This window comes from Pygocentrus nattereri, chromosome 9 (assembly GCF_015220715.1).
Source record: "Pygocentrus nattereri isolate fPygNat1 chromosome 9, fPygNat1.pri, whole genome shotgun sequence".
NCBI lineage: Eukaryota > Metazoa > Chordata > Actinopteri > Characiformes > Serrasalmidae > Pygocentrus > Pygocentrus nattereri.
In genome coordinates, this window is record NC_051219.1 from 22200255 (window position 1) to 22218227 (window position 17973).

General features: G+C 39.6%; 1 protein-coding gene across 2 annotated transcripts in view; it reads left to right on the top strand.

The window, feature by feature from the left end:
* Positions 1-7521: 7521 nt before the first annotated feature.
* LOC108412136 (leucine-rich repeat-containing G-protein coupled receptor 6) overlaps positions 7522-17973 on the top strand; it is an 82354-nt gene continuing 71902 nt past the window's right edge. For both annotated transcript variants that reach the window (XM_017684048.2, XM_017684049.2), the window contains exon 1: positions 7522-7877. In XM_017684048.2, coding sequence (XP_017539537.1) covers positions 7702-7877 — 176 coding nt within the window. In that variant the 5' untranslated portion in view covers positions 7522-7701. The remainder of the gene's footprint in view (positions 7878-17973) is intronic.

The following is a 17973-nucleotide window of genomic DNA, read 5'->3' on the forward strand; positions in this document are numbered from 1 at the left end:
AGTAAGACACTCATACACAGTGTATTTCAAGTAAACAAGAAATCAAATCGTAACTGCATTTTTATTATCAACACTTGTTAATGGATGTTAACACTAGGTTAATTTGCTAATATTTAAAATGAAGATACTGGAATACAAATTCATTTCAAAAGGTATCAAACAGTAAAAGTGCAATAAACAGGATTTTGGCTATTTTCATTTATTGCATATATTTATTATTGTATAATACATTTCTATGTGCCATATTTCCCCATACATTTTAAAAGAAAATTATTTTAAATATATATTTGGTTAATATGGCAATGTAATCTGAAATACATTATAGTGTTTGGAATATGTTTTGGTGTGAAATTTATTTCAAATGTATAAATAAAAATAAGTCAGTATATACGTGTGTGTTCTATATGACAGGAAACAGGCAGCCAATGCAGTGATGCTGAAACTCCTCTAATATGATCTTGTTTTCTAGTCCATGTTAATGTTCTCGCTGCTGTGCTTTTGCACAAGTTGTAGTTTGTTTTTCTTGTAGGATGTCCTATAAAAGCACTACAGCAGTGAACAGCAGTGGAGAAGTAACATCACATGCTCAGACTGCTGGCCTCGGTCGTGTTATCTAGCACTGCGAACTGTCATGATGATGTCACGTTTAAGATGAAAGACTTTCTCCAGCTTTCATTTTATCATTAGCTGCTCAGGTTGGTTCTCTGATTCTATAGAAGGATATGAAGAAAAAAATGGACAGATATTAGCTAACCAAGCTCGAACAGCTGTTAACTAGCCCTCGTCTGCTAAGCTAGCTCTTAGCTTGTAAACAGTTGACGGGACTTGCTGTCTGAAAGCTCCTGCGTATTCCCTCCATTCCAGCAGTTTCAGATCCATCTTTTCTCAGATGTTCTGCTTGACTGAACTGAAATGGAGACAGTAAAATATTATCACGCTGTGTTAACATTCCAGCCCAGCTGTAATCACTGCTCATGGCACAGATACCATCGTACATGCTCTTTATCTTTCTCTCCTGCTCGCTCAGCATGACTGAGCCAAACACACCTTCACCTCTGTCTGCAGCTCCGAGACTAAAGTAGCTAACAGGCTATCATGGTGGAGTCTGTGGACAGAACCATCAACAAAATGTATGCTTGTACATAGCTGCTACTGTATTAGCTGTGCTAATGTACTGTAGTCTAAAAGCAAACATCAGACATGTTTTGGCCTTTAGATTTAACTACAGAACGAAAAAGTCCACGTCTGACTTTTGAACATCTGTCTTTGTGAACATCTGAATGCTAAACATAAAGAAACTTTGCTGTATGCCAGTGAGAAGAGTTCATATTTAGAAAATAAAGCTCTGACCTCATATGAAAAAAAACATGTGTGGACATGTATTTTTATAGATTTGAAATACATTTTAAACACATTGCAGTCTATACTGAAATACATTCAAACACTAAACTGTATTTCAGAATATATTGCTGTATTAACCAAAGACATTTATAGAATATATGTATAGAGAAATATTACACAAAGAAATGTACCATACAAAAATGAATGTATGTAAATGTGTTCAAATCCATTTGGAAATGTATGAAAATATCCAAAATCCTGTCTAATGCACTTTTACGGTTTGATACTTTTTGAAATGAACTTGTATTCCAGTATCTTCATTTTAAATATTAGCAAATCATTTGATATCATGTTTTTGTGAAATACATTGTGTGTGTCTCACATTAAGTACATGATTAATGTAAAGTACAGTGTAGTTCACAGTCAGTACAGTATCTGTATCTGTAACCTTTATTACAGCTACACAACTGAACAAATATAATACGAGTACAAATAAGTACATTTGAAAAATATATTACATAAATATAGTTTTTGGCCATTTCCATATTTTGCAAAAATATCAAGTATATAGATACATTTGAAAAATGTGAAAATATTTTTTTCCACATGGGATCCTTAAATGACACACCCTGTCTTGTCTGGTGGGGCGATTGAAGGAACTTTATTTGAGGAAATCAGACACTTATCTTTATTTATTGCTGTTGAACTCCTGTCACAGCTCAGCCTGAGTAATTGGAGAGCCAGTGGCAAAAGAGTGAAAATAGCATCAAAAAGAAGAGCGTCCTTGTCTTTCCGCTGCCGCAGCCTGCAGGCTCTGGCTTGTCCTCACGTTAGTCGGCATATTTTGTTGTATGGATTGACTGTATTTTATACTGTCAGTTTCTCACTGAGACGTAAAATTGGCTCAGCTGCTCAGATTTTACACCTTCAGAACTCTTCAGCTTAGAGTTTACAGCATTTCTGAAGTCAAATACGCAAGATTCAGCTGTTTAATGAGTTTGAGAATCCTTTAATGCTGAAGGCTTTGTGTCAAATGCTGGATTTCACTGAGAGAAACTTCATTAGGGGAAGTTCACTGATGAGTCACCAGCTTCTAATGTAATGTACTTACTGGAATAGTACCTTTGACACAGAATATAAACATCAATATAAGTTCCAGAGCTTTATCCATTTGTGACTGATATCAGAACTTCTCAGCTGAAACAAGTTGTTTAGTTTTTTAATGGTATTTTAGTTAATAGCATAAATAGCAAGCATTTTTCTACAAAGCCTCCTCATCTGAGGGGCTCAAAAGTAATTAAACAAATTAACTGTACCATAAATAAAATGTTCATTTTTAATACTTTATTGAGAATCCTTTTGCAGGCAATGACTGCCTGAAGACTGGAACCCATGAACATCACCAAATGCTGGGTTTCCTCCTTTGTGATCCTTTGCTAGGCCTGTACTGCAGCTGTCTTCAGTTTTGCTTGTTTGTGAGCCTTTCTGCCTTAAGTTTTGTCTTAAGCAAGTGAAATGCATGTTCGATCGGTTGAGATCTGGTGATTAACTTGTCCATTGCACAATATTCCTCTTCTTTGCCATAAAAACTCCTTGGTTGCTTTCGCAGTATGTTTTGTGGCATTGTCCAACTGTACTGTGAAGCGACGTCCAATCAACCTTGCTGCATTTGGTTAAATTTGAGCAGAAAGTATATCCCTGTACATGTCAGAATTCATCCGGCTGCTTCTGTCTTCTGTCGCAACATCAATAAACACTAGTGACCCAATGCCATTGGAAGCCATGCATGTTAAAGAGCTGTAGTAATTCCTAAGCCCTTCCTCCAATTAGAATGTGAATACCCTCAAAGCTGAGAGTCTGCACTTTAAGCCCATATTGATCATACGGCTGTATATTAAATATGTTTTGGTAAACGGCTAAAATGCCGAAACTTGTGTCACTGTCCAAATATTTCTGGGCCTAACTGTATTTATAACAGATTATAAAGACTGATTATCTTACACTTTCTGCCTGATTATAAGGATTAGAAAATTATAAAGTTGGCTTGGAAAAGCATGTATACTGTTTTTCCAAGAAATGTTTCTCATCCCATAGTTTTTGAGCTAGTACCACAAAACTTTTAGGATCATAGGACCTAGACCTGATTGCATCACTTCTGCTTTTTAAACCAGTCTGACATATGTTTTTTTTTATAGAGCTCACTTTAAGATGATATTTTTTCGCCATAGGAAATTAATGGCAGAATGTTCGGCACATTCAAGTCTAACTGCCACAAGAAATGTCACAGTGCACATCTCTCACACAGACACTCATGCACAGTACATGCAGCCTCACACACATACAGCCTAATGCACAACAATATCAGCACAAATAATGGATTTAAGATAGCAGTGGATTTAAGGTAGCAGTGTATTTAAAGTGACTGGATTTAACATGCCAGTGAATTTAGGGTAGCAGGAGATTTGAGATAGCAGTGGATTTAAGGTTAAAGTGGATTTAAGATGTCATTGAATTCATTTGAATTAGCGAAACCTTAGAAGCAACCTAAGATACCATAGCAACACCTATCAACATCTAAGCAACACTAAGCAACCGCCAACAGTCTTTTACTGTTTTGATGTTTTTTTTTCCATGAAGTTTGTTCATGACTTTTCATTTCTAGTTTTACTTATTTCTAGATTTATCCAGTAAAAGTCTTATTCCTTTAGCAAATAATTTTGCTATTATTCTTAAAACAAACTCAAAATTAGAACTGTTAGACATATTACATACTAGTAAGTAAGTAAGTAAGTAAGTGATACTTTTTTGATCCCACAACCGGGGAAATTCCACCTCTGCATTTAACCCATCCATGAAGTGAAACACCACATACACACAAGTGAACACACACACTAGGGGGCAGTGAGCACACTTGCCCGGAGCACTGGGCAGCCCTATCCACGGCGCCCGGGGAGCAGTTGGGGGTTAGGTGTCTTGCTCAAGGACACCTCAGTCATGGACTGTCGGCCCTGGGGATCGAACCAGCAACCTTCTGGTCACAGGGCCAGATCCCTAACCTCCAGCCCCCAAACTTTACTAGTTTAAAGACAATTTCATTTACCAAGATATCATATCACTCGCTGTCCTGAACTGAACCAAACACATCAGAACAGATAAACATGTTTGGGTGATTTTGTGTGAATTATCTGTACAGTTTCAGATTGCTAACTAATTCTAAAGTTAGTAAAGATTAGTACTAGGATTAGGTTTAATACCAGTATTGGGTTTAGGTGTCAAATCCAGGTTCAGAAAGTAAAAATCCTTCCCAGGATTTTGTTCCAACAGGCTGGACAGCTCTTCTGGTGGTGTGATCTAACTAGAGAAGCCAGCCTGTTGGAACAAAATCCTGGGAAGGACTTTTACTTTCTGGACCTGAATTTGACACCTCTGTTAACGATTAGGATTAGTACCACAATTAGGTTCAATACCAGTGTTGGGATTACTATCAGGGTTAGGATAAGTACCAGAATTAGGTTTAATACCAGTGTTAGGGTTACTACCTGGGTTAGGATTAGTGCCAGCATTAGGTTTAATACCAGGGTTATGGTTAGTAACGGGTTTAGGTTTAGTACCAGTGTTAGATTACTTAAATTTGTGATTTAAATGTAAATTGCATGCAAGATAAGCATCTACAGTGAACTGTCCAAACTACTAAAATTACTAAAAATAAAACAATTGGTCTTAAGATCTATACTAACCTTCAGATACTATTTTATTTTATTTTCTCTACAATACAACTGGCTCATCATCTGTAGACTAAAGCCCACCAGCCTTGATCTGCCTGACTGAAAGTCTGAGCTAAAATCAGTGTAGAAATTGTGCAGCATAAACAGGCTTTGGCTGTGCCTGGGTATGGGGGGGTGGGTGAAGGTGTAATGGTGTAATAACCTGACCCTGACCCTCCAAGACTCTTGGAGTCTCCAATTACACCATAGCCCCCGCACCACTACCCTGTCTTTTCAGTGGACTTCCTGCTTCATGGAGCTCAAATAGCCCGTGGTCAATTCCGACAGGTGAGACCCAGGTAGCTTCTCTTTTGTGTATTTAAAGATGCCGCTGCTTGGACAACGCCATGGGCCTTTGATCCAGAGTGAAGGGTTCCTGCAGTTCCTGTAGCTCCACTACAGCAGGTAACCCAACCCCAGCTTCCACAGCAGATGGCCAAAGGTGGGTTTGTTTGCAGAGCTGTGTTTGGTGACATCAGCTCCAACTTTAAACTTCTTTCCTGTACCGCGGCAGCATTGTTCTTAAATCCTTTCTTTTCAGCAATGTGGATTTTCTCCCCTTCTGCCAGTCTCGCCTTTCTCTTTCAGCAGGCAGCAGGAGCAAAAGTGGTACATCAGAAAACAGTGCCGTCCGTCCATTTTCCAGTACAAAAAGATGAACTTAGGTTTGTTTTAGAAATGCCAGAGTTTATGTAAATAAGATGTTAGCGGTGTCCTCAGGCAGCACAGCTACTTCACCCTGAGCACTGAGCTGTGATGATGTTTGATGTGATGATTAGGCTGCAGGTGCTGGCAGTGAATCTGGCATGTGTCTGCAATTCTGCAGGGTTTTGTGTAACATAACAAAGACTCTTCAAAAACATGAGGACTGTTAATGAATTCATGTTATTAAGATTTTGCACTGAGGCTGAAGTTAATGATTCGCATTAGATTCCCACTCAGTGTACCGAACATCTTAATGCCATCAAACATAAAAATCATCATAAAGTTCTGCTCTCTCCAGATTGAGCTGCTACAGCATCACAGAAGTGAAGAACTCCACAAGGTAGAGCTTTAAACTTTCTACAGTGAAAAAGTGCAATAGTGGTCATTAGTAGTAAGCAGTGTGTGATGTGCTGTAGTGTTATGGTGCGTTGTGATCAGTAATAATGAGCAGTGTGTGGTATGCTTTAGTGTAGTGCATTGTGGTCAGTACTAGTGAGCAGAGTGTGGTGTGTTGTAGTGTTATGGTGCATCATGTGGTCAGTGGAAGTGAGCAGTGTGTGATGTGCTGTAGTATAGTGTGTTGTGGTCAGTACTATTGAGCAGAGCGTGGTGTGTTGTAGTGTTATGGTTTGTTGTGGTCGGTAATAGTGAGAACTGTGATGTGCTGTAATATTATGGTGCATTGTGGTCAGTGGAAGTGAGCCGTGTGTGATATGCTGTATTATAGTGCATTGTGGTCAGTACTATTGAGCAGAGCATGGTGTGCTGTAGTGTTATGGTGTGTTGTGCTCAGTAATAATGAGCAGTGTGTGATGTGCTGTAGTGTAGTGTATTGTGGTCAGTAGTAGTAAGCAGTGTGTGATGTGCTGTGGTGTTGTAGTACATTGTGGTCCATAGTAATGAGCAGTGTGTGATGTACTGTAGTGTTGAAGTGTGTTGTAGTCAGTAATAATGAGAAGTGTGTGAAGTACTGTAGTGTGGTGGTGCATTGTGGTCAGTAAATAGTGAATTGTGTGCAGTGGTGAGTAGAAGTGAGTTGTAGTGTTGTGTGCATTGACTTGTAGAGTGCAGCAGTGCATTGTAATAGTAGTAATAGAGTTGTAAGTAGTAGTAATAGAGTTGCAGTGTTTAGCAATGTGAATTAATGAGTTGTAGTGTGTAGTAGTGAGTTGCAATGGATAGTAGTAAGTTGTAGTGAGTGGTAGTGAACTGTAGTATAAGCAGTTAATTGTAGTTTGCAGTAGTGCATATTAATCAGTGTGTCATGTAGCAGTGATTTGTAGTGTGCAGAAGTGAGTTGTAATGAATAATAGTAAGTTGTACTGAGGAATTATAGTATGTTGTCCTGTGTAGCAGTGAATTGCAGCATGAAGTAGTACAAATCATGTAGTAGTGAGTTTTAATAGAGTTGTATAATAGAGTTGTAGTTTGCTCTAGTGAGTTGTAGTGTGCAGTAGTGAGTAATAGTGAGGTCTAATCTATAGTAGAGTGTAGTGTATTTTTCTCCTCTTTGCTCCAGTCTGTCTGCTGTAGTAGAACAGACAGAGTGAGAGAGAGAGAGAGAGAGAGAGAGAGAGAGAGGGGGGAGTGTTCAAGCTCCTCCCACCTCCAGGGTTCCAGCCAATCAGAAAAGCCATGCACATTTCCACTACAATAGGTGAATATCTTCTAAGTGAGATGGAGAGAGAGAGAGAGAGAGAGAGTGTGTAACCTGTGCGTCTCTTACTGTGACTCACTCACCCCTGAGAGTCTGAAGTGACATAATAAATGAGGAGAGAGTTCAGGTATTCAAAGATTTAAAGGAGGAATCGTGATTCAGCAGAGAGAGTTTCACACTCTGGACACACTTGGACAACCTCTCACGTGTGTGTGTTGTGGTCAGTAAGTGGTCATGCTGCGTGAGCTACTGCTGCTGCTGCTGGTGTGTGTGCTGCGGAGCGTGTGGTCCGGCGGAGCATGTCCGGCGATGTGTTCATGTGCGGAGGACGGGTTACTGATGATGGTGGACTGCTCTGAACTCGGACTGTCGGCTGTGCCGAGCAACATCAGCCCCTTCACCTCATACCTGTGAGTGCACACCTCCCTCTGTGCCAGTGAGTGAGTGAGTGAGTGTGTGTGTGTGTGTGTGTGGAGCACGTGGTGGTGTTTTAGTCGCTCTGACTGCTGCCCAGCACAGTGCAGGCTAATCAATTTAAAATGTGATTTATTTGCAGATTTGATGGTTGTAAATAGCTATGGTTAGACACTGGTATCTGATTGCAGTTCATTTCTTAATTCCACATCTGATAAAATGGTGAAAAAATTGTTTTTCATGTATCAAAATTGCAATTTTCAAATCACAGCAGCTTTTTTAAATTTTATTTTATTGTCTACTTTATCAAAGGTTTTGACTGAGGTTTTAAGAGGGGACATTTAGTCAAATAACATAGAGCTTGTGAACTGCTTCTAAATGAGATAGACCAATTGGAGATAAACCTCCATGTGTTGTAACAGCACAGCTTGCTGACTGTTTAGCGGGCTACATTCAGGGGTCAAGTCTCAAGCCAGAAAAATGGATATTCTGGTCTTCTTGGCAAAAAACAAGTCTTTAATTTATGGAAAGTAATTGCAAACTAAATCAGAAAATTTACAATTGGATATTGTCTCCATGTTATTCAGTCCTAAATATTTAAATGTAATTTGGTTGGTATATTCTCTCTGAGCACAAACCTGAAAAACTGCTTTAAACTGATCTAACCATATGGCTAAAAGTGAGTTTTTTCACTTAAATTATCTTTGAGTAATTCTCACAGCTGGTTTTTACCAAAACAACAGAAAATCTATATTTAATTGTGAATAAAAGTTAAAATGACACATAGATGTTCATTGAAAATATAACTATACAAACTTTAATCTCTTCAGAGTGATTAGAGTTTTTCCTCATCATGCTTAATGTAGTTGTGATGGTGTGATTTAGTTTTTACTCAGTGATAGTAAATCAGCAGATTATTAAGCAGATCTCATGTTTTCACTGCATTCTGTTGCAGTTCTGAGTGTGTGTGTGTGTGTGTGTGTGTGTGTGTGTGTGTGTGTGTGTGTGTGTGTGTGTTTGTGAGAGTATGTCAGTATGTAGTGGAGTAGTGGGGCGCTCTGTACTGTATTGAGTTTCCTGGTGTCAGCTGGACGTATGTGGGGTCAGAGCCATGTGAAGTGCTAAGTCGCGCCAGATGGCCGCTGATTGTGGGCGCTGACGCAGGAGGACTCAAGTGTTCCTCATAAAAATCTCATAAAAACTTATTCAGCACGTGAAGTGATAACTGAGCTCCTGCGAGGGAGCCGGGGGGCCGGACATTTGGGCTGGACAGTAAACATGGTGACTGCCCTCTACTGTAAATACACTGAAATGTATCACCAATACAGAATATAGAGTTGTATCACTAGAGCTTACATTTTTTTCTAGAATTTCTATTATTCATAATGTTCATATTATAATTAAGATTGCCACATTATTAACAAAAGATAATAAATGTATATTATTTTGTGTAATATTTATCATATGTAGTAGTGAGCAGTGTGTAGAAATATGTAGTAGTGAGCAGCAGTGCTTAGTAGTGAGTAGAAGTGTGTAGTAATATGTAGTAATGGGCAGCAGTATGGAGCAGACAGCAACACTGTGTAGTAGTACATATTGGCGCTAGAGAACAGCAGTGTGTTGTAGTGAGCAGCCGTATGTAGTAATGCATTAGTGAGCAGCAGTTTGTAGCAGTTTTATTAGTGTGTAGTAAGCAGTGGTGATTAGTCCTGAGTTGTTGTGCATAGCAGTGTTAGGAGTTGCATGGTTATCTATCTGGATGTCAGTGTATTTTGTTAGTCACATGCCATTTTAACAGTTAACAGCAGACTGTGTGGTAGAATGAGTAGTAGTAGAAGTAATGAGCAAAAGTGACTGCAATAGTACGTAGCAGTGAATAAAAGTGTTTATTTATTTGTGTTCTGCTTGGTGAGTAAAGTGGCTGATTGTGAGCTCCATTCTGTCGTCAGCAGCTCATGCTCAAGTCGAACAGAACTGTCTGCTCACGGCAATATTGACGTTTCATGTAAAATAATTTTTTCAGTGAGGTTTATTTTCACTTTTTTTTTCCGATGGGCTGCTGCTGCTTTTTCGTGCAGCTTTTTCCGTCAACGGATCTGTTTGAAATGGAAATGTACAGTATTAGCCGCTCTGCTCTTTGGAGAGTGAATGTGTGTAAATATTGATTCGGCTTTGATGTGTGTGTCATTGTGAAGGTGTCAGAATGTTTGGATGAAGTCCTGCTTGCTCCACGAAGCCTTTGATAACACTTTTTACTTCAAACTTAGATGTTGTGCCAAAGGACAGCTGCTTCAACACTCAGAGGAGAATGTCACACACTGCACATATTGTATAATCATGCATCCCTAAGATGTGTTTCCAAATTATAGAAAACCAGCAGTTGCTGTAAACTGATTTAAAATGTACTGTTCACGCTTCAATACATACAGTCTGTACATGTAAAATACTCTGTAAAAACAGCCTGTTTTCAATTCATCATGGTTGTGATGTCACCACTATAAACACATTTTATATAGACACCATGTAGTCCACAGCAATTTAGCTCCGGCCATTCTGCCTACAGCAGTTCAGCTCCACCTTTTCAGCCACAGTTTAGTCCCACCCTTTGAGTTGCATTTTAGTCCCACCTGTTAATTTTACAGCAGTCTAGCTCCACCCTGTCAGCCTACAGCAGTTTAGCCCGACCCATTCAGCCACAGTTTAGCCCCACCCATTGAGCTACAGTTTAGCTCCACCCTTTCATGCTGAAGTTATGAAGAGTGTTTCCCAACTGCTTTTTCGATTACACAATACTCGACAGCTATCAGAACAATGCTAGTTTACATATATCATTCTTAAAAGCACAGTCTTTCTTTATCTAAGACATACACAGTGAGGCTGGACAATGGCCAAGTAAAAATTAATTAGATAATTAATTTTTGAAATACTAATCATTTTTGGTACATAAAACCATACAATCATTATATGTGGACCTTCGAGGAGAAATAAAATGCAATAACACATGGAGTGAACAAGTGAGTGAAATCAGCATAGCACAACAAACAGAAATCAGTATAAAAGAGTATGAGTGGCTAATAAGATTGTTTTTGATAAATGTTCCAAATGTTTATGGAGATTTGTGCGTGTGTGTGAATGAGTTATAGAAAGTGGAGGAAGTTTCCAGAAGCCTCTGGACCAACTGGACATGAACAGGTGCCCTGAGGCTCTGAAAAAACCTAAAGAGAGACAGGGAGAGACAGGGAGTGAGAGAGAGAGAGAGAGAGAGAGAGAGAGGGATAGAGAGAGAGAGAGAGAGAGAGAGAGAGAGAGAAACTGCTGTTGGTTGAATGAGCAGCCGTATTTAAATATGCTGAAGCTTCTCATTAATCGCTGACAGATCAGTAAAGGAACATAGTCAGCACCAAAATCACTGACTATTCAATCACATATTTATCATGTCATGATAGTTATGACAGAGAACCTGTTAACAGTTTAATTTCAGTGTTAATTAAATTAATTTCTACAGTGACATAATAAGCCGTGGTGACATCATCAGATATTTTGTATGTTTACTGTTGTGGAGACATTTCCACTGTAAAGATGATCTACTGTAAACTAATCTGACCTAATAAAAACAAATTAAACACTCAGCTGTGAATCACTCTTGAAGACAGGAAACAGACTTTCCTCTACCAGATCAGATTTAGTTTTTTGTTTGAACATTATTGTATATGATAACGTGTGTTACCTGTGATTAGTGCATCATTGACTGCAGTCAGTCTTTATCTTTATTTTGGACAATTAAGCATTCATTTAATTGGCTGTTCAGTCCAGCAGGTCAGTGTTGAGGACAGAGATGCAGGAAGATGTTCTAAGTTGGGGGTGCTGAAATTTTAAGCAGTGTGACATGACCGATGATGTCAATCAACATGATTTGCCATTTTATGCAGTCAAACAGGTTGGTGATGTGTCATCTGTGGCACGTTCACAGACCCCCACCCCTTCAATTAACATGGTCACATGGGAGCTCTGAAGGTGCTCTGATAACACAAACACAAAACAATAAGATGCTCTTCGATTACTTTTTGTATTATACAATTGTGAACATGTGCCAGCTACTGATTTCTCAGATTGATGAAACCTTTTTTTCATGAGCAGCATTTTTATTTGATTACTGGGATGCTAATTCTTGCTGGGTTTCTATGTTATCTTAGCATCAAACTACCATTTCTTTACTTTAACATTCACATGCTAGATATAGCATAAACATAGGCATTTGACATTTGAATCGTTGCTCAGCAAAACGTAACATCACAGGAGAAACCTGTGTGTTAGCTCGTACCTTTCTGCCAAGCTGGTTAGCCGAGACTTCTGTGAGTCATCCAGCACTCTTTCTTCAGTTGCAAGCACAGACTGCTGCCCCCTCCTGATCTGGAGAGTTATGTCCTCTAATGCTGCCTGTCTACTGGAGTCACAGCACAGATTTTAACAGAGAAAGTGACAGTGAGTTCATGAAACGACAATCTTTAGTGGCTTGGCATGTCAGGGCCCTAACAGATTAGAGCAGTAAGTGTGTTTCCATGCTCTTAATAATCCAGTAACTGCAGCTGTGTTGGTAACTGGTTCAGTGTGTTTACACTTAATAATCTGAAAACTGTAGAAAATCATAATGTGTAAGTAACCGGTTCAGTGTTTTTACACATAATAATCTGATGACTGCAGAAAATCTGATTGTGTCAGTAACTGGTTCAGTGCGTTTACACTTGTGATCTGATAACTGTAGAAAATCAGATTATGTAAGTAACTGATTCAGTGTGTTTACACTTAATAATCTGATAACTACAGAAAATCAGAATGTGTCAGTACCTGGCTCATTGTGTTTGCATGTAATAATTTGATGTCACTAACTGGTTCAGTGTGTTTACTCTGTTTTCACACATGCACAGACTGAGAGAAGCAAAAGAAACGAGAGAAAGGGTTTACATGCACTGAAAAACCCCATTAACTCAAATCCAGCCTCTTTGTCATATTTCTTAATCAGATTTATAGACCTTAATCTGATCTAAGAAATCAAATTTTCACAACCACTTAATAATCAGATAACTGCAGCGATCTGATAATAAATCGAATTATTAAGTGCATGTAAACACACTCACCGTTTCCAAAATCTTCTCTAATACACCTGATGAAGGAAAAGCAAAAATGTGCCGAGTGTCCCGGACTGTGGAGCAGTGGCTTATCGGGCAGAGTGCTGTGTGAAGTCAAATAAAGCTGCTCAGATCTGCAGTGTGAATATGTGAGTAGGTCTTAAGTGTTCTGGGCTGAAGTGCTGCAGCATTAAAGGCCTGAGAGCTCTGCTGTTCTCTCTTCAACCGCAGCGACTCTGCTGAGAAACCAGGGTGATAATGGAGTTATTAATTTTGGCCGAACTCTGAAGTCCAAGATTTATTGCTCGGGGGCTGGGGGGGCACTTGCAGGGGAAGGAGGGAGAACACAGTCCTGTTCAAACTGCATTCATTATTTCAGAGAGGACTGAGCTGAAGCTCTATCTTTCTGCGCTGGTGTGTTAAACAAAGCTGGTCTGCACTGCAAGAGAAGCTGAGCGTGATCAGTGGCCAAATGTTCAGTGTGACTGAAAGCAGATTCAGATGAAAGTTAATGAAGTGTGTGTGGCAGAGCAAGAAGCTCAAACTGATTTTGAAGAACCGCAGACTGACACTCTGCAGCCTCTCGCCTGCTTTCTATTTCAGAATGAGTTCAGGAACGACAGTGAGAGAGAGAGTGAAAGATAGAGAGAGAGAGTGAGAGGCAGAGACAGAATAAGAGAGAGAAAGAGAGAGATAGCAAGAGAAAAAGACAGACGAAAATTGGTGAGAGAAACAGGCAGAACAAATTGTTTCCTCCTGAATTTAGAGCAATGAGAGTATTGATGGTATTGAGATTATTTAAGGTATTTTTAATGAAGGGTATTGATGATATTCATAGATTTGAGGGTATTGATGGCATTGATGATATTGAGGATATTGAGGGTAGTGATATTATTGAAGGTAGTGAGGGTATTGAGGGTGCTGATAGTATTGAGGACATTGAAGCTATTGAGGATATTGGTGTTAATGCTGATATCCAGGGTATTGATGGTATTGAAGGTATCTGGGGTGTTGAGGGTATTGACTGTATTGAAGATATCCAGGGTATTGATGGCATTGATAGTATTGAGTGTATTGATGGTATTGAAGGTATCCAGAATATTGAGGGTATTGATGGTATTGATAGTATGGAGGGTATTTAAGGTTTTAAGCAAATTGATGGTATTGATAGGACTGAGTGTGTTGATGGTATTGATTTTGAGGGTAGTGATGATATTGAAGTTATCCAGGGTATTGAATGTATTGAAGGTATTGATTATATTAGGTCATTGATGATATTGAAGGCATTGATGGTACTGTGGGCCTTGAGGGTGTTGATATCTATAGTATTGATTGTGTTGAGGGTATTGATGGCATTAAAGGTGTTGATTTAGAGTAGTGATAGTATTGAGGATATTGAGGGTAAATCTGTAGTTGCAGACAGCATGAAGCTCAGTAATTAATGCATGCAGCAAAGACAGTGGGAGCAGTGGCAGATATGCTAAATACAGATGAAAGATCTGATATAATACTGAAAAGAACAGAAGAAAAGCAGAGAGGAAAAAACCTGAGTGAACAGATGAAGTCTTAAAATCAGTTTGAAGCATTTGACCACCTCAAAAAGTGAAACATCCTCAACAGGAATGTGAGTGTAAAGACAGATGTAGAACCTTCATGGTGAAAAACACTGCTGAATGAATAACACACATATGTGCCCTCCAAACATCACTTTATTAACAACATACTGCATGTATATCTGAACACACACATGCACACCCACAGAGATGCAGACTCAACCTCACCCTCAAACAAACATGGGAGTAATTGTTCATTTCCTCTTGTTCCCATTACCTAACAGTGAAATGAGAGCAATTAGTGCCCTGTGAAGTCGACCCAAAAATAGTCTGAGTCCGTGCAGGATAAATAAACGGGGGACCTACCGCAGACTGATGCGTCTCTAGGCCATCCTTAAACAGATCCAGAGCTAAAGCAGTGCACTCGACTCACAGTGCGGAATCTGCAGCTTTGGGAATCCAGCTCAGTCTCAAACAGAAATACGAGAAACCCAGAAGAGCTTCTCATTCTCACATGCTCCCTCTGAGCTTCGTCTACAATTACATATCAATTTAGGGTCAATAATATAATGAGAAAACTGGCGGGCTGATTATGATAATGATGATGATGTTCTGAATGGGTGAGCGTGGTCAATGAATGAGTGTGATGAATGCTTGAATGTGGTAAATGAGTGAGTATGATGGATAAGTAAGTGTGGTCAATAAATGAGTGATTAAAGCAGGTGTTGAATGAATGAGTGTAATTAATGAGAGTGATTAAAGCATGTGAATGAGTGTATGTCATGAATAAATGAGAGGTAAAAGACATAGTGTGATGAATGAATGTGATTAATGAGTGTCAACAATTAGTGTGATGAATGAGTGAGTGTGGTAAAGGAATGACTATGTGTGATTAATTAATGAGTGTGATGAATGAGTGAGTGTGATTAATGTGTGTGATGAAGAAGTGGTGAATGAGTGGGTGTGATGAGTGAGTGTGATAAATGAATAAGGGATGAATAAAGGAGTGTGATGAATGAATGAATAGTGAATAACTGAGTGTGATGAGTGGGGCGAAAGAGTGAATAAAGGCTCTCTTTTAGGGATGTAACAGTATAACACCCTGTAATGAACACTTTCATAGCCAACTCAAAGAATAACAGGGCAATTATCAGCTCTTGTTCCAGAACACTGGTTATTAGTGAATAGTAGATCAGCCGCCAGTATGTCACTCAGTCTCTTTCTCATCAGGCCAGAAAAGGTGACCACAGAACCGTTACCAATCATGACGGTGCAACTGGAACTGCAAGCATTCCTCATCGTTTGAATGCTCACGTACGGATTCAGTAATGCTTTACATCTACACAGTGAGTGTTTCCTCGTGCCCGTTTGTCTCCAAGCCACTCAGGTTTGGGATTTTCTGGGGATGGATCTGGGCCGTGATGGCCGCTGTGTCCGAGGGAGGAGATCAGAGGCCGGTTGTTTAACAAGTAAGCGGTGAGGTATTCTCACTCTGCTCATAACTTTGCTCACAACACATCCCATCTGTGAAGAGTTTCAGTCCAAACAAACCCATTTAACGCTCGAGTTGCACTCCTCCGTAAACCAATAACTTCAGCTGTCATCTCTTACCCAAACAACTGCAAATTTCTCTTGCACCGCATTGTGCGTTATCAAAAACTTGTCCCTCGTCCGTTGTCAAAAGCGTAAATAAAGTCCTGGGGTGAAATGACTTGGCTACAGATATGTGCCATTTCAAAGAAAACAGCTGACGTTTGAGAGTGCCTCTGCTAGTTTGATTGAAATCAAAGTTTTATTGGAAAATCAAGCTCAAAAATGATAGCCGGGCCATCCTGTTGGTTATGGTGTGCAAGGTTATATGAAGTTCATATTACAGCCCTTGCTTACGTTGGTGAGGCTCTTTTCCTTTCTGACAGCGTAATCTCTGAGTGAGTAATGCTGATAACAGAATGTGAAAAGCGAACAGAGCGGAGGAAGTCTCCCTTGATCGCATTCCAGTGACGGCATGAAGAGACTGCTTTCCTCCGCTTCAGGCGGATCCTTTAGGCCTCCAGAGGAACGGGCCTTAATGAGGAAAACTCCTGCATGTTCTTACTCGCTAAACTCTTGGCGAACATCAAAGTCATGGGTGAAAAAAAAGCCCTGCAGATGATCTGAAGTTTGGAATATGGACAGTTTACGGTGCCTTTGAGAACGGATCGCTAAACAGACTTATGTAGGACCAAAGAAAAAACTAAAGAGTCGTTAAAGATATCCTAAACTCTCGCTGGCAGAACACAGTTTTACTGTGTTTCCATCTTGGCTTTGACATGCAGATTAGGTTACTCAGCCTTGCAGTAGGGAAATGAAAGGAAATATTCCAACAGAAATCTCTCTATAATTCCTCGATTGCTCAACCTTCGTCTTCAAGCGCTGTTTCCCAGGACTCATGTCTCACAAAGTTCGCCGGAGCATCTCGTCCATCTTCATGAGAGGCTGCAGACGGCTGGTGAAGGAGAAGCTCAGGGAGGGCGTTTCCCGACCCAACCTGCAGCTGCAAATGCAGCCACCGGGGACACGTGCACATTTATTACAATAATCGTTTCTCTAGGCAACACATTAAATCGCTCTGTTCCTTTGAAAAGGCTTTGAGAAATATTTGCTTTGATAGTTGATTAGAGAGAGCAGGTCAGGGAGGGGCTGACTGGAACACTCTTTAACGTGTGTAAAGATATTGGATCAATTGTCCTTTTATTTTTTATGTTTTGTACTTGCTTCCGGAGTTTGGTGTCCCAGACGAAGATGGATCTCAGGCCCAGAGTGAAAAAGGAAAAAAATAGCGATCTACAAGTCCTGACTCATTCTGCATCTAAGAAATCAGCCAGAATAGAGACTGTACAGTAATGAGGATGATGAGTAAAAAGTTTTTGGTAATGTATTGATCAATTTATTGACAATTTTTATCATTTGTGAAGTTTTGTAATCCATACTTCAATACCTCATATTTACCCCATACCCCATATCTATATTTGAGTACTTTATTCAAGTATCAGTTTGTGAAAAGTATACTAAAGTATCCTACTTTTTACTCACTACTTTATGCAGAAATGTGTTATCATCGTTACTTGGAGAGGGAGATATCTTTGGATGTATAAAAAGTTATGATACACATTCAAATGGAAACAAACAGTATACAGCAACTTATCCACAACAGTTTAAGGATGTGCATTAAAAGATTAGCAGTGAAACAGCTGAGTTAACTACATGGCCGGTAGTTTACTGTTAGATTGTGAGGCTTCTCTTGGCTGGCTTTTATGTGTGTCAAGCCTCTTTATATGACCATGTCCAGTCTTTAAAAACACTGTGCATCTCCAACTGAAGGCTTATGTGAAGCTTTTACAGTGAGAGATCCAGAGTGTAAACCTGCACCTGTC